The following is a 25811-nucleotide window of genomic DNA, read 5'->3' on the forward strand; positions in this document are numbered from 1 at the left end:
GGTACCAGGCGTGCTATTTCCAGTATCTCAGAAACGGCCGGCCTCCTGGGATTTTCATGCACGACAGTCAGCGGCAGTCCTGTGGGCAAAAACAGCTTGTTGACGAGAGGTCAAAAGAGAATGGCAAGAATCGTGCAAGCTAACAGGCAGGCCACACACAGGCAAATAACAGCGCAGTACAACAGTGGTGTGCAGAACGGCTTCTCGGAACGCACAACCCGTCGGTCCTTGTCACGGATGGGCTGTTGCAGCAGACGACCACACAGGGTTCCACTCCTATCAGCTAAAAACAAGAAGAAGCGGCTCCAGTGGGCACGTGATCACCAACACTGGACAATTGAGGAGTGGAAAAACATTGCCTGGTCAGAGTCCGACGAATCCTGGTTCCTGTTGCATCATGATGATGGCAGAGTCAGGATTTGGTGTAAGCAGAATGAGTCCATTGCCCCATCCTGCCTGGTGTCAACGGTACAGGCTGGTGGTGGTGGTGTAATGGTATGGGGAATATTTTCCTGGCACACGTTAGGTCCCTTGATACCAATTGAGCAACGTTTGAATGACACAGCGTTTCTGAACATTGTTGCTGACCATCACTACAGAGGGGTCCGACCCGGTACTAGATGGGTGTACTTAATAAACTGGCCACTGAGTGTATATCTAATGACACTAAGTGGCCGTGGTCCTCTTTTAGGGCTGCACAATTAATCAAATACACATCGAAATCGCATTATTGACATGTGCAATATCCATATCGCATGCAATATTTTGAAACACCAATAGGCCGCGTGTTTGTCATCTCTCTACCTCTCCTCGTGGCTGCTCCTTGCTGTTAGATTCACTAGAAGTTTACATGCTTCTTAATATAAATCATTATTTTTCTTTATTTATTTATTTAACTAGGCAATTCTATTTCAAATGCTTCCAACAGTTCATCCAAGTGTTTTGATCTATATCGCAAGTTAAATCGCAATCTTTTGTTAAAAATAATAATCGCTATTGGATGTTTGGCCTATATCATGCAGTCCTACCTCCTTTCACTGGCTCAGGGTGTTCCATCTTGTCTGTCCATTCACCCCTACACCACCACAAAAGGCCCTGTTCTTAACGCAATGCTTCACTTTTCTGCATTCTGACAAGCTTAGTGTAAACACATTAAATAAGGGCCGAAGTCACTCATACAGTCATGAAGAGGTGGGTGCTGTATGAGTGTACAGTTGGCCAGGGCAGCTCTAACAGATTAAGATTAGTTTCACTTTATTGGTCAATTGCACACAAGGTCCACCCGAAATTTGACTTCCGCTTTTAACCCAACCCATCCGAAAGACACACATACACACACAGGTTTTTTTGGAGAGGTACTAGGGGTTGCCACACTGGGCGCCCGGGGAGCTGTTGTTGTGCCTTGCTCAAGGGCACAACAGCAGATAATGGAATCTAGGATTTGATACCAGCAACCCTCTGGTTTCAGCTCACTTCCCATCAGATTTTTCCCATCGGACCCGGGATTCCAACTGGCAACCCTCCGGTTGCTGGTTCGCCTCTCTAACCGCTAGGCTACCTGCCTCCCACAGTTCATGGTAATGATCATCCCACCCCATCCCACACACAGGCACCTTGACTATCCACTGTATCCAGCAGCTGCACAACGTGTCAGCACAGATTCAGCAGGGTGTTTCAGGGACTTTAGACACAAAGCTTGATTTTCCGTTGGCGGTTCCACACTTCGATACATCTGAGGAAAGTCCCAAATTGACCCTGGTAACTAAAGAATCGACTGGGGGCGGGCACTGACAGGGTTGAGTGAGAAGTGTGTATTGCGAGGAGGTGTGGTGTTTGATGGAGTGAGATGTACAACGACACAGAGACCCAGATCAGAAAGTTATTTAAGATTAAGATCACTTTGTCAATTGTACACAAGGTCCAACTGAAATTTGACCTCTGCTTTATTTCAACCCCTCCAAAAGACACATACATATACAGGTTGGAGGCTGCCACATTGGGCACCTATGGAGGAGGAGTTGTGTGGTGTTAAGTACCTTGCTCAAGGGCACAATGCCTTGCCCATCAGATTTTCCCCCGTCAGACCCGGGATTCGAACTGGCAACCCTCCAGTTGCTGGCTTGCCTCTCTAACCACCAGGCTACCCGCCGCCCAGAAGGTTACTTGCTTCAATGACATGACAGAGGTCAGATGGTCAGACAGAGTCATCCAGTCAATGCTCCATCCAGTTACTGCTACAGGATATGAGTTTATCCCCAATAGGCCTCTCAACTGAGGGGAGATCCCGCTGAATTGGTAAACCCCGGGAAACTACAGTCGAAACTACAGTGGAATGACACTGGCAACTGCCAAAGACAGTCACCATACGATTGACCGATTAGATCACAGGTGTCAAACTCATTCCACGGATGGGCCGAGTGGCTGCGGGTTTTCGTTCCTCCATTGTACTTCATTGATGAAGCAAGGTCACTAATTAGTAAGGAACTCCCCACTCTCTGGTTGTCTATTGCTTAATTGAAAGGAAAAACCTGCAGACACTACCAGGGGTACTCAACTCTTACCCTACCAGGTCCGGAGCCTGCTGGTTTCTGTTCTACCTGATAATGAATTGCACGTACCTGGTGTCCCAGGTCTAAATCAGTCCCTGATTAGAGAGCAACAATGAAAAAAAACTGTCTTCCAGGTCAAGAGTTGAGTTTGAGGGCACTAGACCCTCCATGGAATGAGTTGACACCCCTGGATTAGATCACATGCATCAAACCCTTTTTTCTCACAATTTCCTGGTGCCAAATGCGCTCTATGCTGAATACGAGCATTGCGTGCCATTTTGCTGTCTCTAGCAGCGTTTATGCTAGTCCTAAATTAAAATCCGAAAAAGCATTTGGCATCGTTGACATACTAGGCTAATCCATAGCCTAAACCGGGGTAAAACACAAATTCTAACATTTCAAGTGAATTAAATCAATCAAATATGTTAAATTAGTCTTGAACATTTCAGTTACGTAGGCTACAATAAACCTTTCATATTTTAAAGGTGTTGGTAAAAAAAAAAAAAAAGACTGTCAGAGCGCACTGTTTCAGTTTGCAAACAGGAAGGTAAAGAGTTAATCGTCACGCCGAAAGGGGAAACCCCCAGATTCGCGGATTTGGTTGTGTGAATGAGAGAGAGACACGGACTATTTCAGTCGGTGCAATAATAGAAGGAATAGCCTACTGATTTTCTTCACTTGCCTAACTGCAGTTATATTGCAGGTGTGTTACCGTCAGTTAGGTTATTCAAAAGTCGGTTATTGATCATATTCTGTAAATTTACTACAAGTCAGTTGTGTGATTTAATATAAGAAGCTTAAATTAGTATCAATTGACACAAATTTTCTCAATATGAACATTTATGGATTTGGATAATAGCCTCGAGCCATTCTTGTTGGCATGGCAAATTACATGATTAAACTCCTAATGCAAAACAACATTTGGATACTTTCGTGGAGAAGGGGACTGTGCCTAGGCTATAGAAAACATAAATTGAATTGACATTTGAGTCACTGCTATGTTTTGAGACTTCAAACACCTGAGGCTGATTCCAGGATACTTGCTTCGTGTTCATGCCGAGGACTATGACTATGAACGATCACAAGAATCAAACCACAGCGCCGCTGGATCTGCGCACCACAACGAGGGAGCGTGGGAGCGGCGCCGAAAGGACTCACACCAGCAAAGGTCGCATCACGGACAGCGGAGTACCCGTCTGGAGGAGAGTGCAGTATCCCGCTGCCCCCCTCACGGAGGATGACTGGTCAAACGGAAATCCCAGCCACACTGTGGAGCCGCTGGAGTATCATTGTGGATCATCGTTGACAAAAGCTCCTGTGAACACAGAAAACCCGGCAGTTCTGAACAAAAAACATTCCCGAGCTGCAACATCTCACAGGCCATTCACTCCGAACCCTGGTGAGAGCAGCACAACAGACAGACAAACACAGGACAGATCTTCCTCGAGGCTTCCTTTTAGGAAACGTCAATTTCCTACCGAATGGGAGACGCCGGAACAGTCACATACGCCACCCGGGAGAGATGGGCGTTTATCCCCCTACAAAAACACAGAGTTGTGCTGCAGACCGACTCCTCCAAAGATTTTATTAAAGAGCGACGACGGTTCCCTGGCATCGGTCCCACACAGACAATTGTCCGCCGCCAGCGGTTTTGATAATGGACACCAAAGCATCGATCCGGTTCGTTCAATGCAAGCACTCCGCCCTTACTGTAAGTTAGTCGCCCTTGCAAAAGACAAGTGAAAAAATATTTAAAAGAAAGTGTACAGCCAATTACATTATTATTCACAGTTTATTCCATCGCATTTTCATTAGGCTACAGTTTTTCCCCCCTAATAGAGCAGAACAAAATGCGTAATCATATCAGACAGTCATCTAATAACTGTATTAATTTGACCACAATCAAAGTTATTGGTTTGAAAGAGAATGTACTGCTGAAGCAGTTAGTGGTCATTTGCCTTTGTCAAACGTTTTTTTCAGTGGAATGTTCCTTCATAGAATGTGTCATTGTGCAGTGATGGTTAGTCCTGCTTTGGAACCCCAGTCATTGAAAAGCTGTTTCGCCAGCCCTTCCAGTGATAAATGATTGAACTGATTAAAAACTTGGAAAATCTGTCAATGTGTCACCTGTAGTTTCCTTATTTCACAGCATTGTACCAAACATCTCTCTCTCTCCCCCTCGGTCTCCCAGATCCCTATCCAGGGTACCCATTCTACTCAATGCACAGCAGATCACCCCTGGTTGTAAACGTGCCCGTCTCTCACCTCCAGTCTTCTCTTTACCCGACGGGACACAACGAACACCTGCTGGCAGATGTTGCCCTGGCGAAGCTCCAAGATGACGACGGCGACACGTATGTTTGCTTTTGAAAACCCTACATACATTCAACTTCAGTTTAAGTCTCATGAAGCAGATAGGGCCTACAGTAGGACTGTTGCCCTCTGAGGGTTCCTTACTAACCCTTACTTCCTGCTAGGAGCTATGGACTGGGTCGAGTTCAGTAGGTCATTTTCTGTTTTCCATTTCAAAACATTTTACATATGACCCTGATCAGTTAGGTATGTGTTGGAGGGAGAGGAGTTGTCACACAGTCTGTGTGGGTTTGTTATGGTCTATGATTCACCTGGCTGTGTTGGTTTGTTATGGTCTATGATTCACCTGGCTGTGTTGGTTTGTTATGGTCTATGATTCACCTGGCTGTGTTGGTGGTGAGAGAGGAGTGTGCTGTGTGTACCCTTAACCCAACACACCCCCACCACAATCTTTACCATCATTTCACTTCCTGTCTCTGAAATGATTAATGGAGTCAATTCTCTGCTCTGCTGCACAGGGGAAGTGTCACTAGGTGAGGGGGATTCTGGGATAGAATTTGACCTCTGTGATCTGTACTGTGTGTGTGTGTGTGTCCTCTTCTGTGTCTGTTTGCATTGTTTGTGTGACTATTCATAAGGAGACACAGGCTTGTCTCTGGGAAGCTGGGATGACTGTTAGAGTAAGTTGACCAGATTTAAAATATAACGTGCACAGAAGGAAGATCCCATGGAATTATATTTAACTATACATTTCTGCTACAGTCCTTTCAAATACTTTATTTATTTATAACACAGACATGATTTAACCCTCCACATTTTTCTTAATTTTAGCCAATCTTGGTAATTTTTTAATCACCCCAGTTTGGTAGCATATGCTATTGGAAAGGTTTTCTGGCAATGTACATGGTTGTTAATGCAGTTGTTACAATGTATCACTGACCAAATGTTCTCATAGAAGGGAGAAAGCAAGTTTGATACAGGTGGTGAGACTAATTTTACATTGAAATCAGATTCAATACAGCTTTTGATTACTGAAATATCAGCCTTAATTTTACTTCAGAGTTGCTTTTCTTTCTGGGGGATAATCTGGGACATTTCCGGTACTAGCCGGGGACAGGCCACCAAAATCGGGGACTGTCCCTGGAAATCGGGGACGTCTGGTCACCTTATGTTAGAGGTTAAGGAGTGGGTGGGGTACATTCAATCACATGTTAATACCAACCTCACGCACCGATGCCCTCTCCGACCTTCAACACCTAAGCACTCACCCGTTCACTGACAGAACTGAGAGGACGACACAAAGACACTCATGTGACTGAAATCATAAGTCCATCCAGGAATGGCATTGCAAAGTCATGTTACTGTAGTTGAAGTGCTGTGTGTCACTCATTTGCATGCCATCGCAACAAACACATGATCGAGAAAGTGCAGACCTGGCGGTGGGTTTCGAGAGACAGCAGTTCCGTTTGGGATGATTTCATGTGATGTAGAGCCCAGGGACCGGCACTGAAACCAATCATGAGGAAAAAACACCTTGCCATCTGATCACAAGATGTTTAAGGAAATGTATCAGTATAAAAGTGCATTTGCATTTCAGTGCTTGTTTTTTAGTGTTTTTTTTTTATGTACATTTTTTTAATCAAACAGTACCTAGGCGGTTGCACTGGGGCTTTTGGGTGCTGTTCTCATGTTTGGGCGCTGCTCTTATGAAGTCAAACTACTTGATGAAGTGGTAGACTGTAAAGAAGTCAACTTCCCTGGCTGGTACCTACTTGTATTGTGGTCTGTCTGACGAAAAGTTAGATTTCAGCCGAAAGACAGCTCCGCTTCTCAGCCCCCCACCATCCCTGTGTGTGTGTGTGCATGCGTGCGTGCTTACGTCAATGGGGTGTTGATCCTCAGTTCTCAGCGCCTCTGAGCCCCTCAGTTTCGGGAAAACCTCTGAGCGTGCGCCTCTCAATGTGTGACTGCGGTTTTCTCAGGTCTTTCTGTATCTTTCTCTTTTATTTTCTCTCTGTGTTTTTATATGAATGAGCTGAAAAACCCAAACATCCGCTCCTCACTTCCTCATTTACCGCTTGCTCTCTCTCTCCCTCATCGATCTCTAACTCACTCACTCTCTCTCTCAATCTTTCTTTTGATCACTTCCTACCTTATCTCTCGCTCACATTCTCTCACCCCTCTGTGACACGCTCCCATGTTCATCTCTCACCCCTCTGTGACACACTCCCATGTTCATCTCTCACCCCTCTGTGACACACTCCCATGTTCATCTCTCACCCCTCTGTGACACACTCCCATGTTCATCTCTCACCCCTCTGTGACACGCTCCCATGTTCATCTCTCACCCCTCTGTGACACACTCCCATGTTCATCTCTCACCCCTCTGTGACACGCTCCCATGTTCATCTCTCACCCCTCTGTGACACACTCCCATGTTCATCTCTCACCCCTCTGTGACACACTCCCATGTTCATCTCTCACCCCTCTGTGACACACTCCCATGTTCATCTCTCACCCCTCTGTGACACACTCCCATGTTCATCTCTCACCCCTCTGTGACACACTCCCATGTTCATCTCTCACCCCTCTGTGACACACTCCCATGTTCATCTCTCACCCCTCTGTGACACACTCCCCTGTTCATTGTCCATCTAGCTGCTTGAATGCGAGACAGGTGTGTAGTCAGTTAGTGTAGGAACATGGGGACAGTGCATAATGTATTTGTGATGAGTATAGTCATGCTTATAGAATACAGGTTGGGATGAAGTTTGTGCAGCAGTTCCTTGCAAACCACATGTATAGTACCCAACAACTTTGGCTCACCGCTATGCTTGGCCAGGGATATGCTTCCAACCCATGCAGACCTGTAGGTAGGGGAGGGGTCAATAAACTGGAGGAAGTAGCTATAGTGCTGCCATTGCAAAAACTAACAGGTGAACCATGAAGGCTATGTCAGGCTCCAGTCTCAGGAGTCCCAAGTGGCTCAGTTGGTAGAGCTTGGTGCTTGCAACATCAGAGTTGTGGGTTCAATTCCCACGGGGGACCAGTTTGCAAAAAGTAAGAAATGTATGCACTCACTACTGTTAAGTTTCTCTGGATAAGAGCATCTGCTAAATGACAAAATAATAATAATAAATATTTATTTTAAGTTGGACTGTGGTGTGTTTCTGGTTCCCTTTTGTTTAATACGCCTGTCTTAAAGTCATCTCTCTCTCAGCTGGTCTGCTGGCCACAGCAACCCACCTTCCCTCTTCTCCCCCCAAACAGGATACCACATGTACGCCACTGCCAGTCTCTGTCACTCAGTGTGTGTGTGTGAGCGACCCAGCACTACTGCGTCAGTGTGCTTTGTGTTATCTGGGGCTGTGGTCTGCCCCACTTCCAGGAACAGGAGAGAGCGCAGTTTCATCTTGAGAGAAAGAGAAAGAGAGCGAGAGGAACCATGTTAAAGTGTGTGATAATCTCAGACACCTGTTACTAGGTCAGTTAGGTGTTGATAGCTTTTTGAGGAATGTTGGGAGAGGCACTTCGCAGATACTCATCTGGGGACTCTATTGAATCAGAACTGATGCCATCCTTATTGTGCTGCAAGAATGCCAGTTTGTAGTCTACTCACATACTCCACAAATACATGTTTACTATGTGAAGAAAAGACTGCTGCATATTCATTCATTCTGCTTCCTCACTGCATGGGAGAACCCAGTCAGTGGTTTTTGATGTATGACCTATTATCACTGTGATCACTTGAGTGCTAATGTTGATATGGTGGGAGTTTTTAGGCAAATGAAGATGGTAGTGAAGTGCACTGATTCGGTCAACACCGCTACAGTGAGCTCTGGACAGACATAGGTCTTGGCTATTTGCGCAAGGGAGCCATATCTCAGACTGCCCATCTTAATCTTTTCTTTTTTTTGGCCAGTCTGAGATATGGCTTTTTCTTTGCAACTCTGCCTAGAAGGTCAGCATCCCGGAGTCGCCTCTTCACTGTTGACGTTGAGACTGGTGTTTTGCGGGTACTATTTAATGAAGCTGCCAGTTGAGGACCTGTGAGGCGTCTGTTTCTCAAACTAGACACTCTAATGTATTTGTCCTCTTGCTCAGTTGTGCACCAGGGCCTCCCACTCCTCTTTCTATTCTGGTTAGAGCCAGTTTGCGCTGTTCTGTGAAGGGAGTAGTACACAGCGTTGTACAAGATCTTCAGTTTCTTGGCAATTTCTCGCATGGAATAGCCTTCATTTCTCAGAACAAGGACAGACTGATGCGTTTCAGAAGAAAGTTCTTTGTTTCTGGCCATTTTGATCCTGTAATCGAACCCACAATTGCTGATGCTCCAGATACTCAACTAGTCTGAAGAAGGCCAGTTTTATTGCTTCTAGTTTTCAGCTGTGCTAACATAATTGCAAAAGGGGTTTCTAATGATCAATTAGCCTTTTAAAATGATCAACTTGGATTAGCAAACACAACATGCCATTGGAACACAGGAATGATGGTTGCTGATAATGGGCCTCTGTACGCCTATGTAGATAATCCATAAAAAATCAGCCGTTTCCAGCTACAATAGCCATTTACAACATTAACAATGTCTACACTGTATTTCTGATCAATTTTATGTTCTTTTAATGGACAAAAAAATTGCTTTTCTCTTCGAAAACAAGGACATTTCTAAGTGACCCCAAACTTTTGAACGGTAGTATGTATATATATATAATTTATTTTAGACTGCTCGACTAAACAGTAGACTAAATGGGGTCAGCCCTACAACAGATACACTTGTGAACGTGGTGAGGGGTACTTGTGAACATGGTGAGGGGTATTTGTACGGTGTGTGGTGATGGGTGGTTCTCACTTATCGGAAAGGGGAGCTTTGAGGAAAGAACCGACACACACAGCCAAACACAAGTTCTGCTTTTCACACTGATCAGATGGCTGAGTGGCGTCACTGTGCTGTATGGCCGTTACAGTCAGGTCAGATTGCGATAGAGGGGGGGATTAACTGTCACACATGTTTTACTGTTATGAGACTCTTTCTCGTGGTCATCTTCAGTTTGCACCAGTCAGCACAGTGCCGGTTAGAACTACACTTGTATGGAGATTGTTTAAATTACAAAGACAAACTGGCATCCCTGTTGTCTTTCTCTATGTGAAAGATTGATTTGTGTTTGCTCAAGTTGATCAAGAAATTAGGAAAACAAGGTTGTATTGGCTATGGTTTGTTGACATGTTTTGGTCTGTTACACTAGCTACAGGGATGAGATGGCTGGTTGTGATTGGTTAGACCTGCCATCTGCATTGACGTCAGTCAAACACCCACTTCCAAACCTCTGGCTCTGTATAATGTTACCACATATCTCAACACCTGTGCTATGCATTGTACGTGTTGTGTTGTGATTGTTTTGTGAAAGATGCATCCATCCAGCCACTAAGTGTGTGTGAATATGAAGGCCTACCGTGACACAGGTTGATCAGGGATGAACAATGTCTCAATGATCGGTCTGTATTAGTAACATACTGCCGTGTATAACACAATATACTCCTAATGCATAATGTTAGGTTTAATTGCTCATAAGTGCAGTTAGGCACGCACCTGTCTTCAAGAGAGGCAATTATGAGATCCACCCAAGGCCATATGCTGATAAGTGTTCCGTTAGGACTTGCCTTAATCAAAATCAGAAAGAATTTCAATGTTTTGGCTTGGCACCCAAAAATTACTTTAGCTGTCAAGTCTGTCTCTCTCTGCCTGGCAAAACAGAGCTAAGCTGTATGACTGACCTCTCCATATCTCACACACGAGCCCTCTAACATTAGTTGTGAGATATATATATATATATATATATATATATATATATATATATATATATATATATATATATGAGATATTAAAAATATATATATTCAACCTGTGTTCACTTTGTGACGATGCTAAGGGCATTGTTGGCTCAAGCTATGGACTAGTACAAAAATGTATACTGAACAAAAATATAAATGCAACATGCAACAATTTCAAAGATTTTACTGAGTTACAGTTCATATAAGGAAATCAGTCAATTGAAATAAATGTATTAGGCCCTAATCTATGGATTTCACATGACTGGGAATACAGATATGCATTTGTTGGTCACAGATTCCTTAAAGGTAGGGGCGTGGATCAGAAAACCAGTCAGTATCTGGTGTGACCACAATTTGCCTCATGCAGCGCAACACATCTCCTTCACAGAGTTGATCAGGCTGTTGATTGTGGCCTGTGGAATGTTGTCCCACTCCTCTTCAATGACTGTGCGAAGTTGCTGGATATTGGCGAGAACTGGGACACGCCGTTGTACACATCGATCCAGAACATCCCAAACATGGTCAATGGGTGACATGTCTGGTGAGTATGCAGGTCATGGAAGAACTGGGACATTTTCAGCTTCCAGGAATTGTGTACAGATCCTTGCGACATGGGGCAGTGCATCATCATGCTGAAACATGAGGTGATGGCAGCGGATGAATGGCACAGCAATGGGCCTCAGGATCGTGTCACGGTAACTCTGTGCATTCAAATTGCCATTGATCTAATTTTATTGTGTTCATTGTCCAAAGCTTATGCCTGCCCATACCATAACCCCACCGCCACCATGGGTCACTCTATTTACAAAGTTGACATCAGCAAACCACTCACCCACACAACGCCATACACGTTGTCTGTGGTTGTGAGGTCGGTTGGACGTACTGCCAAATTCTCTAAAACGATGTTGGAGGCGGCTTATGGTATAGAAATGAACATCCAACTGCACACTCCCACAACTTGAGACACCTGTGGCATTGTGTTGTGACAAAACTGCACATTTTAGTGGCCTTTTATTGTCCCCAGAACAAGGTGCACTTGTGTAATGATCATGCTGTTTAATCAGCATCTTGATATGCCACATCTGTCACATGGATGGATTATCTTGGCAAAGGAGAAATGCTCACTAACAGGGATGTAAACAAATTTGTGAAAAGCTTTTGGAACATTTCTGGGATCTTTTATTTCAGCTCATGAAACATGGGACCAACACTTTACATGTTGTGTTTATATTTTTGTTCAGTGTAGTTATGTGGAGGAATGTATGACATAAACTCACAACTCTCTAAAAGAGAATGACAAATGTTTTTGTCTCGGGACATACCATTTGTTTTGTGTAGGCCTGCAGCACGTACCATTTCTGACCAGTGTTAGAAAGCAAACAAGGAGGATGCTGGAGATGAAAGGTTTTCCGCTATGTTTGTTTTGTATAAGAGCTGTCATAGAGTTGTCTTTGAGCAATGCATGATAGATGGTCTCTCTGTGTGTAGGCCTATGTATTTTCTTTATCTTCCATTTCCTCTTTGCAGTATGCAAATATGTTGTTACTCATCTCCTCAGACTGTCTTTAGTTGTATGTGCAGTTGGTAGATATGCCAAACATCAATATGTTCTTTAGTCTGTTGTAACTCTGTTTAATGGACAACAGATCAGGAAGTAGTAAAAAAAGCTTACATTACCGTACATTTGTGCTAACCCAAAATTCTCTGTGAAGGTACTTTTAAATGATTCTCTCGAAAAATGTCCCTACCCAATTTCCTGTCGTAACCTTTTTTCTCTTGTTCTGTATTTACGATTGATATTCATTGGAGGAAGCTGAAAGACACAGAAGAAAAAACCAGAAAGCCCCTAATAGAGACAGTAGTTCTAATGGTGATTATCTTTCCCAATACAGAGAGGGCTGTGCCATTGTCACTCAACAGGAAATTACATAAAACCAAACGAGTGGTTACTGGAATTAGCTTCTGATAAAAAATAATATTTTTTTAAAATCAAGAACTCCTGTCTTTTTCTTCCATGTTTCCATGTTTGCCTCTGTTCTTTCACTTTACATACTATATAAATATCAGTTTCCCAGTCACCTTGATCAGTTTTCAACGGCCTTTGTAATGAGTCACGTACCACAATGCTCTCCTCTCAGCCTAACTGTCAGTTGTGGAGAATCAGGTCATAGGTCAAGTGAAGTTGGCCAGTGCTCAGTCATTCAGTAATATATAGGTTATGGGTTAGCCTGAATTTGTCAAAACATATTGTAGGCTTGTATAAACTTTATACCGCAGTTGTGTAAAGGTTTTACATACACCAGCCAGCCATCACATGCCAGTTAATGTGTCAGTCCAACAGTTTGTAGGCCATAGGATTTCTCAGGTCAGTCAATCAGTTCCTATCCTGGCCCAGTGTTAGTTAGCTGGCTTAAAGGTTAGTCAGGGTGTCAGTGGGTTTCTGTGTCAGGACAGATCAGCAGCCACTTTACAATCATGTTGGAGGATGTTTGTGAAAAGGATGTTTGTGTGTCATAAAATTTATTTTGTGCATTTATTGGTTTAAATATCTGAATTTGTGTGTGGAAGAATGTGTATGTGTACCTGTTTTATTTTTGTGTGTAGTTTTCTGACTCAGGTGTGTGTGTGTGTTAAAGGGCTCTTCACATAGCAGTTGTGCAGGGGCAGGAAGCTCAGGTCCAAAGGATGATCCTTCTCCTGGGACTGGTTCACACAGACCTGGACATCTACAACAACCTGAGACAGGTGAGATACATGCATGAGCACACACAGCTGTGTTTTCAGAAATGTCAGGTCTTTTTGGAGTGAAAAAAATCATATTTTCCCTAACCCCTAAAGCTTAAAATAGCATTTGAAAAAAACTCAGGACCTGAAAAAAGACTTTTCAAAAAAGTTGTTTTCCTACTTTTTCAGGACATTGGGGTCCTGATAATGTAGAAAGAGACACACACACACCTGCCACTCACTGCAGACTTCAGAGCACAATAACAAGGAAAGGTGTGAAAGAGGAAGTCCTTGATTTCCTCCTCGCCCAGCCTCTCTTTACCGTACACAGACAGACGCACCCATCTCGGCTGCCGGTTATCAGAAGAAATGTAAAGTTTCTGGTTACTTGTGCTTACCGCAGGCCAAAGCCACACGCACAAAACTATTGCTTGGAAGGATGTGCTATGATTGGTATCCTTTGTTCAGGGCTGTGTGTTCTGAAGTGATATTCGTTGTTTTGGGCTCTGTTCTCTTTTCTGTCTGTTGGATTCTATCTTCTGCGCCTATCTCAGTCAATCAATGCCCCATGACCTTTTCCCATCACTTTCAAATGAGCCCTCTTCCCCCCTCCAGCGTGCCACCATGTCCTGTCAATGCCACATCCCCTCTGCAGCCCTGTTAATCACCCTGAACCCTTCACACACAGAGCTTGGGTTTCAGACAACACATCGCTCACTTACCAGAAATAACGTCGGTACCTTTTGTTGTGTGTTCTCACCGTTGAGGTGAGACTGAGGCATTTACAGTGATATCCTGTCTGTAGTGTATAGTCTAACAGACAAGCTGCATACAATCGTGCCATGTGAGGAGCCAGGTGGAGATTTCAGTCCAGGCTGAGAGACATGATGCTCGCCACAATGTGACTACCAGATAGGGTACTTTTGTTATCTAGCACAGACCTATTGCCAAGCCTGAGAACCAATTTTCGAATTGTTTATTAGATTTGTCAGTGATAATCACAAGTAAAGGACTAAATAGGATAGTCTGTAACCCAAAATAAAAATCTTAAACACTGCACAATACTTTTACATAAAGCCTGCAAAGCTCTTTTGACAATGCCAGATGATCATACAAAACAGGACTTTTGGTCCATACATAACTTTCTCTAGCAATTCTAAGCAATTCAATATTTGTTATGCAGTCCAAACAATACTTCAGTGGTCACTTAAATTAAACAGGTTGACAGAGTTAATATCAGTACTGAGAGTTGCATGTGCATTGTGCGACTACCAGATCGGCTGCAGCACTGGTGCTATGAAACAGCTGTTTGATACTCCCACACTGTCACTACCACTAACCAAACACTGACATCTACTAGCTGGTGCACTTCCCAATTCTCTCTGGCCAATGCTACTCCCATATTAGGTTATGCAAATTCCCTGGAAACTGTTCAGATATTGCAAATGAATGACCATATCCTTGATGCTACTGTTGCCACTTTGTACATTATGCTTTGTGTGTATGCTTGTGGCATGCAGTGTATTGTGTGAGGCTTCTACAGTGCATATGTATGTGCACTTAGTATCCTCATTCCGAGAAGTCACATGACACCCCCCCCCCCCCCTGCTCTGTGCTGTTTCTCAACATATGTTGTTGCTGAGGTTTAGAGGGTAGAATTAAGGACTTTCCCTTTCTGCGCTAGTCTCTCTCTATCTCTCTGTGATCTTATCTCAGTACATGGTGAGTTGACCCCTCCTATAACTGCATAAATTATACAAATGACACCTCACAATTATATTTCTAAATAACTTGTAATATGAGCTCTTCCATGGTATGGGCCTTTGTTAGTCTTTCCTGGGAAGTTGCACAACTAGAACATGAACAGGTCATACCAGGAAGTACACCCTATGCACACCTTTAGTTTCTCTTACTGTTTTTACCTCCTCCCCCTTTTTCTTTATATCCTTATCTTTGTCTGGCACACAATCACCCATTCCCTCCACTCCTCTGTTCTTCTGGTTTATCAGCTCATTTCATTGGAATGCAACTCTGTGGACATAGCCAGCAGGGGAGAGGGAAGGGATTTTCCCCCTCTTATCCTGTCTTTCCCCTTGCCTCCTGTCTACCGCTTCCGGCTATTCCTCTCCCTGGCTTTCCTACCCTATGCTCCGCCTTCTGTCCTTCCCCATTCTCTGCCCCCCCCTTATCTGCGCTGTTTTTGTTTGTCATTCTGGAATGGCTTACAGGAAGCTAGTAGTAAACTCAGTGAACTTTGGAGTGTTTTTGGACCATCATAAAAGCCTTGATTTGACCTGTGCCTTGGATTAAGTATTGTGACATGTTGATGGTTACGTCCTTTACGGCTTCATGTTCAGCGACATTCTAGGATGTACAAGATGACTGAGTCAGACTGTGTTGGTAGTTCATGGGAGGTCAAACACTAGTGTGTGATCAGTCATGAGTCACTGAGGATTCAGGGAAATAGGAGTGTTTTCTCAGGAAGTGAGGGCCACTGGCATTGAGACATTGGAGGAATTTCACCAGTGTTTTCTCCCGCCACTGCTTCTGTGTTTTACTCCTGTTCTTTACAGGAACATAGCCTCACACACCCACCCCTCACACACCCACATACTGTAGTTAGGTGCTTTTCCTGGCTCAAAAGTGAAACTAAATTATCATCATCCTGACCACTGAGATTGTTCAGTATGATAGATTCCAGATCAAGTGACTTCCCTAAACCCTTTCTGCATGTCTCTGGACATTGGACCACTGACAAAGTTAACATGGTTATCAATCGGGTTTTACTAATCAATTAATCATTCGCCATCGCCTCTGGAAGATACTGGATTGCTCAAGTGCTTTCAGTAAATTTGAATCGGCAATCCACTTCATAGTTGTATGTCTCTGGAATCACCAACATTTCCAACACAACATGGGCTGTCCCGGTCACCTGAGACCAAAACATTGATCATATCAAACCTGGCTAGAAATAGCATTCCTTCTCTTTCAAATACTTTAGGTGCACCTAATTTTTAAACAAGAAAAAAAACTTTTGGGGTTGTATCTTCACACTGACCTTGGTGGATGCCATTTCCTAGCTTTTTTTGGACTTTGATGGTGTGTTTACCATCATGTGTGGCGTTTTTGTGGTCCTCTGTAGCTCAATTGGTAGAGCATGGCGCTTGTAACGCCAGGGTAGTGGGTTCGATCGCAAAAGTTGGCATTTATAAAAACTGAACTTGACGTTAAAATGTGCTCACCTTCCCGCAAACTTTAGACCATGCGTACACACATTTTCTAGTGGCAAGTAGACTAGTATTTTGTGCAAATGGGGGATATGATGGACACGCTTATTCATAATAAACAGGTTAATAACAACATGCAATCATTTGCCGTTAGTGAGGAGAGAATCTTTGCATTTTAAAATAATTAGAAATAGGCATCTATTTCCTGGGCTATTATTTATTTAATTTCCATGATCATTGCATAATAAATTCCTCACCTTTTCTGTGATGGTTCATACTCACGAGGTAGCATATAGGCCTACAACAAGGATATCATTTGTCCCATCTGTTGTTTAATTGGACCCACTTCACAATAGTAAATAGACAAGCTATTTCAAGTATTTTGCTCTATGCCACCCGATCCGAATCGCAGTTTATTAATGATGGAACAGACGGTTGTAGGTTACTTCTGTAGCTTAAGTCTGAATACTGCAATTTCACATTTCTCGAGTAGACAATATTGCATTTATACACAATACATATTTTCATAACCATTGCAGAATACATTCTTCACCTTTTCTGGCCATGATGGGTTCATATTCCCTAAGTAGCCATAACCTACAATAAATTACCACGCACATCTCTAATTTAATTGGGCCGATTAGATACGCTATTGTGTCAAGTATTTTGCTCTTTGCATCAAAGTAAGCATGGTTTATAACATGCAGTAGAATTTAACAGGTGAACAGACAGTTAATATGGCTACCACTAAGTAGACAATGTTACAGAATTCGGGCAGTGCAGCATAGGTTTGAGAAAAAGTAAATGCTAAACATTAGGCCCTATTTAATTCAAACGATATGTTTACAGGTCCACAGCAATTTGCAATTGTTGTTGTCTTCCAGATAGCCTAGGCCTCACTGCAAAAGTTTAACATTCTGCCATCACCTCCAAAGACATTTGATCAAGTTCGCTATTGCCATTTCCTTTAGAAAACGGCCTCGCCTAATTCGAATACTTTCAAAGTATACAACAAATAAGGGCGTTATTGTCACCATAAAAGGAGAATGATGGGTGTTTTCCAGGCGGAGTTTTAATGTTCGTTCACACGCGCAGTTTCAGGACTGGTCTATAACGGGAAATACGCGTATGTATGGCGTGCGCCAAGTTTATAAATCTAAATTTTTGTACGTGCGCAGTCTTTTCAGAAATGTTGCACGCAGATATTTAGTGTGACATTTATGCAACGGTTATGAGGCCCCTGGTTTTAAAATGTTATTGTTTAATGAGATTGTCTAAAGATTCATTTTCTATCACCCTCTTTATCTCAGACCCCTCTTCACCTGGCTGTGATTACCCATCAGGCCCAACTGGTGGGGGCGTTGCTGCGTGCGGGTGCTGACCCGGGGGCTCTGGACCGTAACGGTCAGACAGCGGTCCACCTCTGCTGTGAACACGGTCAGCAGGCCTGCCTCTCTGTGGTCCTTTCCCACCCCTCCATCTTGACTTGCCTGGAGGTCAGGAACTATGAGGGTAAGTTACTACTGCTACTACTATGTTGGGCTCAATTCCATTTCAATTGAGACAATTCAGGGGATTAGTTTAAATTCATATCAATGTGGCCTAATTGACAGTCTGTTTCTGCTATAGCCAGCTCCTTTGTGGTAGTCATGCCAGACATGACAATGACTTGGCTAAAACAGTAACAGATCTAGGATGTATACTACTACCCCAAATAAAGCCAGTAAACTCCCCACAGTGTTTACAACATTCACGCCTAATATATGGAAATTCCCATATTGATGTGGGAATATGTGTGTTGCGACTGATACTAACGTTATATGTGGCACACATTACAAATTGTCGCTTGACTGACTTAAGTTGTGTAAATTGAGAAGAATTGCACTGAAAGTGACCTACCCATTTGACATGATTAGAGCTTAATCCACTGTTATTACTATCACATATCCCCCCTGTTTGACTCATGCTATGGGTCCCATGGTGGTGGGTGTGTGAGGCAGAGAGGGGAAGAGGGCATTTCCTGCTGTGGTGGTCTGTGTGTCAGTGTGACAAGTCTGGGCACAGCATGGTTTGCCTTGTACTCAAAACAGCAGAAAGCCCCTAGAATACACATGGGCTCTGGAGCGTGTGATTCTCTCCCTAACTGCTTATCGTTTCCCCCACTCTCTCCAGGCCTCACCCCTCTCCATCTAGCTGTACAGGGTGGACACAAGGAGCTGACCAGAATGCTGCTGGATGCTGGGGCAGACATCAACGCAATGGTCAGTCACCTTCCTCCCCTTAATGCTGGGGCATTTCAAATGGGCTTTGAGTTATTCTGGCATACTGAACCTACTGTATCATCCAATTACTCAATACCAGGTAATACTCATGACATTAAATACAGGTCCACTTTACTGAGTGTCCCCATGCTCCTCTCTCTAAGGACATCAAGAGTGGCCGCAGTCCTCTCATACACGCAGTAGAGAATCACAATATGGACATGGTGCACTTCCTCATAGAGGTAAGGCTCTTGTGACTCAGCTGTTCTACTGAAGTCACCTCGTCTATATTTAAATGGTCTGTAGCTCCTCCCCTGTAGGTTTCTCTTTCCTTCCAGGGAAGATTATATACAAGAAATAACGGTGATTCTGTTTTGTTACACATTGCCATTAAAGCCTGACCATGTTATTTATTTTTCCTCCTCCCTCTTTTTATTTATTCTCATCAATCTCCCGCTTCCTCTGTCCTCCTCATCAGAATGACTGTAATGTGAATGGCCAGTCGTACAGTGGGAACACGGCCCTGCACAGTGCCTGTGGGCGAGGCCAGGTAGACACAGTCAGGCTGCTACTGAAGAACAGAGCCGACAACAGTGTGAAGAACTACCACAATGACACCCCAACGATGGTGGCCAAGAACAAAGAGGTGAGGGAGGAGAGAACTAATATACTGAATCTATGTAAGAGGAATGGTCATTTTTTCCCCTCTCCGTTTCACGCCAATCAATAGCTTTACAGAGATGTGTAGGAAAATAAAAATGGAAGTTAGTGGGTTAAATGAACGATAGTGTGGACATAGGACTGAACTAATCCTTGTGGGTGCTTCCCTCTAGTGGCTGTACCTAATACCTCACAACGGCGGCAAAGCAACAACAAACTGACAATGACAAACTGTACCAACAATAAAACACACAAATAACCGAAGGAATGCTATCAGTAGCAGGCCACAGAGATGCCGTGAACTCACTAGTTGTCATTGCAGCACTGTTAATGTGTCCTCTCAGATAACCGAACCATTTTGATCTCTCTCAGGTAACCGATGTACTACGAGGGAAGGGCTCCAGAAACCAGCAGCCCAAAGCTCAGCAGTGTGTACCAGCCTCACCACACAGGAGCACACCCCACTCACAGAACAGAGGTAATGGTGAGACGAGCACGCACTTATACACTTATGTGCATTCGGGCACACAGTAAACTCATCACACCCCTTCTCTGTCCCCAGGTTCCCCATCTCCCAGCCTTTCACCATTGGCCACTCCCACAGCGTCGCCTCTTCACCACAGCGCGTCCCATTCCCCCAGGGCGCCTCCCACTCCCTCTCCCCACAGCCAATCAGTAGAGAGCCTGTCAGGCCGCCAGTCTCCAATGAAGATCCAGGAGAGCGAGCAGCTTGGCTCCAACATGATGACTGCAGTGGACATCAGCCTGGCCCAGAGAAGGAGCTACTCACTGACCCACAGCTACCCTCCAGTAATTCACCACCAGTCCCCCATCACTGATGCTCAAATAGGACCTTTACTAGCCTACTACTCCCCTGGAGTCCAGAGACATCTTTATCCAGAGCTTCCCTTTATCCTGCTCCACACCAACATCCCTCACCCAGCCACTGTCTCTCCCGCCTCCCAAATAACCCCTGGCCAATCCTGGCCCTCCAGCGACCAATCAGATGTCTCCATCACGAGCGTCAGAAGCAGCGTGGGCAGAGGTAACAGTTGACAAAGAGGTGCGCTTTCAGTGTCCCTGCTGAGTTAGGTTCCACCACTGTTTGGTGAGTAGAAGGACTTGAGCTTGAAACAAGAAGGAACAGTTGTTTGTTTACTACTGTTGGACTATAGAGCCTATGCCAGTATGATTATGTACCTCTAGCTCTCAGCTGGATGCATTTGTCATCTGACTGCACATGGATTTGTAAAGAGACTAATGCAATGAAACCTACACTGGAAGAATGAATGTTATTGCAGTTTCCTAAATAGACTTCATTCAGAACTGTTGTCACTGTGTGTGATGAGCTGTTTCAAAACTGGAGCTCCACCAGGTCTTGAATGTTGCCTTACTTGAAATTCATGATCATTTTTCAGGTTAACTTTGTTGTTTACTTTGAATAATATATTTTTCTACATAAAGTTATTTTCCAATGCACTGCTATTTCTTCTCCTGCATAGCACCACACGGACACATGCACAATCTGTCCTTAATGGTCTTTAACAACGTCATCAAAAGCCAAAGATACAAAAGTAGTTTATTTCTGATTCTAAATACATTTCATAATCATATTGTCACGGTCTGGTGACAACCCCAACTCCATTTCTGCCAATTTAATTTTTGTTACATGTATTGAAAGCAGTAACTCCACTCAATGTACTCTGAACATTTCATAACTCTAGAACCAAGAAAATGTATTCAAAATGCTTCTGAAGTTTGGTAATTGTATGTTCGTTAATGGTAAAACACAGCAGTTATTTTTCTTTCATTTCCTGAATTAGTTAACTTTCCAGAAAAAGAAAAAAACTGATTTTTTTTAACACTGGCAAAAATTGAGATAAGAGGTTCATCAGACAGTTGGACTGTATCACATAGATATCATAAGGAAAGACACATGTACTACAATATGTAGGCGTGGCTCCTTGGTATAGAGTAGCCCCCTCGCTCACTCTTTGCCCCACAATTCACAGTATAGGAGAGTCTCTGAATCCAGTAGATACATACATGACAAGCCCAGGTCCCTGTGTGTGTCTGCTGGTCCAAGCGTGGCCCAGTGTGTTGGAGGTTGTATGTGGCGGTCTAGCCAACGGTGACGTTGAAGCCGCACTGGAACTTGTTCTTCTTTTGGTTGAGGAAGGCTCCCAGGGCCAGGGAGAGGGGCAGGGGCAGCAGCTTCTTCTCCAGGACCGCCCCCACCACCCAGTTACTGTCTACTGAACCTGGACAGACAGAGGAGGGGGAAAAGGGAGGGACTGATCAGGAAATTATTCAGACCTGGGACAACAGGTGGATGAACTCTGGCCAATCAATGACAACGGATCAATTAACCCTTGAGGGCTGAATGAATAGCTGTGTTGTAGAGGAACCGACAGTGGCTTACCTTTAAAGAGCAGGTTGGCTTTAGGGAGGTCCAGCTGGTAACCAAACGATACTGCGGTCTCCTGCGTCCGCATGCTGCCCTCAAACTCCACCCCCAGCTGCAGCTGAGTTGGTAGAAGGACAACAAGATGGTCTCACAAACACAAAAACAAACCTAGCACTGTGGTGCTACATCGCCTCAAGTATTTCAGTGGGCTAACACCTCCCTGTCAGAAAAGGAGTGGTCCATTAGCATGGTCCCAGATATTCCACTAAGCACTCTCATTGGAGAGATAAAATAATAATAAATAATATGCCATTTAGCAGACGCTTTTATCCAAAGCGACTTACAGTCATGCGTGCATACATTTTTTGTGTATGGGTGGTCCCGGGGATCGAACCCACTACCCTGGCGTTACAAGCGCCGTGCTCTACCAGTTGAGCTACAGATGGTACTGTGCCTATAGTTATGGTCTGCTCTAGAGATGGTAGGCTACCAGTGGATTCCCAAACTATTTTACACAGTGATCCACATTAAAGGGGTTTTGTGTTCTAGACTGGGGGCAAGGTAGAGGTGATAGGATGGCTTTGTTTGGGTACCTGGTCATTGGCTTTGTGGTAGTACGTTGCATGAGCACCAGCGCCCCCTAGAGTCAACGTGGCAACATAATTATTGCCTGGAGGAAAAACAAGAATATTAATCTCAGTGACCTGACCAGTAAAAAACTCCTGGCTCTAACAGAGGGTGAGGTTGAGGCGGTGTGGGTCTCACCTGTGTATCTGCCCATTAGGGAGGTGACTGCTCCCTCCTCCCCAGGCCTCCGGTGGTAGACCAGCTCTCCTCCCAACGCCAGGGCTGGACTGATAGACTGGAGATAGTGAGCCACAATAATACCTGAGGGACAGCAACATCTTCATCAACATCATAGATGTTACAGTAGAGCACAAGAATGAAGGACTACTGTCTAAATAATAACCAGCCTGTTCACTCTGTTTATAGAGGCCATCACTACTTGTGATCAAAATGCCTGGGTAACGAGAGCATTATTGCTGTAAGTGATGAAGCTTCCACCAAAATGTGCTTGTAGGAGAGATGGGTCGTTTTGCAGCATCATGGACCACCAGTGAAGTCTTTGATGATGAGAAAACAATCCTACCAGAGCCGAGGAGGACGTCTGGGTTGCCCAGGGTAACAGCAGAGGTGAAGTTGTCGCCACGGTACTCCATGTCACACTGCCAGTTCACAAACTTGTGCTGCTGAGTCTGTTGAAATAACACACAGATTAATAAACATTAAGTTTAATATACATAAACTTTCTGATCCTGGTGTGGCCTTCCCCATCTCTTCACTGTGACATACCTGGATGGCTATTTTGGAGCGCACAGCGCTGGTGAGCTGGTGGATAACCTGGGCATTCAGACTACCAGTGTTGTCCATGTCTCCCACCATGACTGGGAAGGACTGGGGAGGAGGGGGGTTCAACACATACAACAATATTATTAGAGTATAATAATATTAGGGTAAAGTGGCTGAGGGATGTTTTCCAGACCAGACAAGTGACAGTTAGCTTACCTCAGCAGGTCCTGTCTGTTGAGTGCCCACGTAGGTGGCACCGAACCGGTAGCCAGATTCAGCCAAGGTGCTGAGAGTGACTGTATGACTGACCTGTAAAACAGATACAGCAGACATCCAATAAAGTGGAAAACAATATAGTATTCTGATCCATATGAAATAGGACAATCACCACCTTGTGCTTTACAGCCTTGAGGGTCAGATAGTTCCTTTTCATTCTATAATAGCTCGCACAGAATGCAGACTATAACGCTGGCTTTAACTTACTGCCTGTGGCTGCATCTAAAATATATTCCTCTAGCTCCACAACTGACCTGGAAGTGATTGCTCAGGCCCTTGTTGACCACCAGTCGCACTCCTTCCATCTGGATGGGGAACACCTCTGAAATGGCGTTAGAATCATAGATAGTTATCTGTCCCACTTTGGCGTCTATGAGAGCAAGGGCGGCACCATTGAGGCCATCTCCAATAATTCTGAGTTGGTAAACAAACTGAAAGGGTGCAATCTGCCACATGGAGTGAGTTGTTTGAACAGGTATAAAGGCATGGTTGGCGATTTACTGACACCTGCAGTAATGGAATGTTTGCTCACAAGTATAATTCATTGGCTGATCCCTCCTGATGACCTGGAAGGAATTACGTGATCCTTCCTTAACCCATAGCAAGTCCCACCCAGTTGACTGTTTCAAAATGGTGAAAGTCCTCAATGGTGCTGCCCATGCTAAAACAGGCTTTTGGACACTAGAGTTGTCCAAGTCTATAGTTAGAACAGAAACTGTTCAATGCAAACATCATCTACTTTTAACACAATCTAAAATATGGGCCAGAAAAAAATTAAAGTCTGAGGAAAAACACACCTCTCAAATAAATAATAGCGCATCAACAGAGCTGGTCCTCTGTAGCTCAGCTGGTAGAGCACGGCGCTTGTAACGCCAAGGTAGTGGGTTCGATCCCCGGGACCACACATACACAAAAATAAATGTATGCACGCATGACTGTAAGTCGCTTTGGATAAAAGTGTCTGCTAAATGGCATATTATTATTATCAAATCTGCCATGTCACTGCCCAGCCAATTCGAACAGGAAGGATGCACCTGTACAACTCTGATGATGTACCGCATAACTCATCATGACATGACTGTGTATGATCCTTACCTTTGCACTTGCGATGACACTCCTCATAGGTACCAGGGTTGGGGAGGGGGCTCCCTATCTCACCTGCTGGCTGACCGGGGGCAGGAACGGGAGAGATAGAGGGCATGGAGAACCCTGGGGGGACTGACACCAACCCAGAGGCCCCCTGGACACTAACACTGCCTAGGGCAGGGGGCGGAGGGGGGGAGCTGGCAGCCAACACACTGCCCATGCTGAAAAAGGATGAGAGAGAGAGAGACAGAAAAAGAGAAGGGGTGAGATACTTGAGACACAACGAAAGGAAAGCCTCCTTATGTTATGTAAATAGTTACTAGCTAGTGGCTAGTTATCCAACTCTATGCATTAACTGGGTCAAAGAGTAGCACAGCTAGGTAAAGGCCAAAGGGTATTTAAGCTACACATGTAGCTAGATAGCATATGCCCACCCATACCAACCACAATCACCTTTCGTTTTGGCCTTAAGTAACCATGTCTTATGTAACCATACCAAACAGTAAGATACTGTATTATACTTAACGGAGTGTCTCGGATTTACGAACAGAATAATAAGAAATGCTCTGAGACCTGGTTGACTTGACTGGCGGTCACTAACTGCGCTAACGTTAGCTTGCTAGCTAGCCAACGTTAGCTTGCTAATGTTGCTATCGATAACAATTGCAGCGCTGTACATGCAGACAAAACTGTAACATCATCAGCTCCCTGTAATAAAGACATCGTTTTTACAGTTGTCCGTTTCATGCAACTATCATTCAAATGTGTTAGCGAGCTACTCACGTTAACTGTTAGTGCGTGTCCGGCGTTAATTCTAGCTACACACCAGCAAAGTTGAACGACAACCTTCCGGTGCACGTTTAGACCCGCCCACCGTCCCCTATAAACCCGTGGATTGGGTACTGTAACTACAAACTCCTATATGTAGAACGTATATTATGGTATCTTGAACGTTTTCCCGATTGATCATTAACACCACATCTCTGACCTAGCAAATGAAATGTATACATATACCTAGTTTCAAGACAGGCCTATGCCAAATAGGTTATGCATACCTCCCACAATGTTAGCTGACCACTGATATAATTTGTAACTAGTCACTAATACATGCACATAAAAATGCACAATG

General features: G+C 44.2%; 3 protein-coding genes across 3 annotated transcripts in view; 1 reads left to right on the forward strand and 2 right to left on the reverse strand.

The window, feature by feature from the left end:
• Window positions 1–25811, reverse strand: part of LOC311139364 (sperm acrosome membrane-associated protein 6-like) — a gene marked incomplete at its 5' end in the record, with an annotated part of 1014348 nt that overhangs the window by 635353 nt on the left and 353184 nt on the right. The gene's annotated exons all lie outside the window — the stretch shown is intronic.
• LOC311140207 (uncharacterized protein) lies at window positions 1011–21042 on the forward strand. Its single transcript, XM_084175159.1, has 9 exons — window positions 1011–4260; window positions 4741–4903; window positions 13328–13436; window positions 17953–18154; window positions 18815–18903; window positions 19068–19145; window positions 19382–19549; window positions 19936–20041; window positions 20126–21042. The coding sequence occupies exons 1-9, from the start codon at window positions 3603–3605 to the stop codon at window positions 20617–20619; spliced, it is 2067 nt and encodes a 688-aa protein (XP_084031285.1). The 5' UTR covers window positions 1011–3602; the 3' UTR covers window positions 20620–21042.
• LOC311140215 (mitochondrial import receptor subunit TOM40 homolog) lies at window positions 21126–25536 on the reverse strand. The gene is made up of 10 exons (XM_084175168.1): window positions 25466–25536; window positions 24692–24903; window positions 23851–23918; window positions 23537–23629; window positions 23324–23425; window positions 23121–23226; window positions 22736–22858; window positions 22564–22640; window positions 21986–22088; window positions 21126–21824 (listed from the first exon to the last, which is right to left on the reverse strand). The coding sequence occupies exons 2-10, from the start codon at window positions 24900–24902 to the stop codon at window positions 21685–21687; spliced, it is 1023 nt and encodes a 340-aa protein (XP_084031294.1). The 5' UTR covers window position 24903; window positions 25466–25536; the 3' UTR covers window positions 21126–21684.

Source organism: Coregonus lavaretus (assembly GCF_964263955.1).
Source record: "Coregonus lavaretus genome assembly, chromosome: 13".
NCBI classification, from domain to species: domain Eukaryota; kingdom Metazoa; phylum Chordata; class Actinopteri; order Salmoniformes; family Salmonidae; genus Coregonus; species Coregonus lavaretus.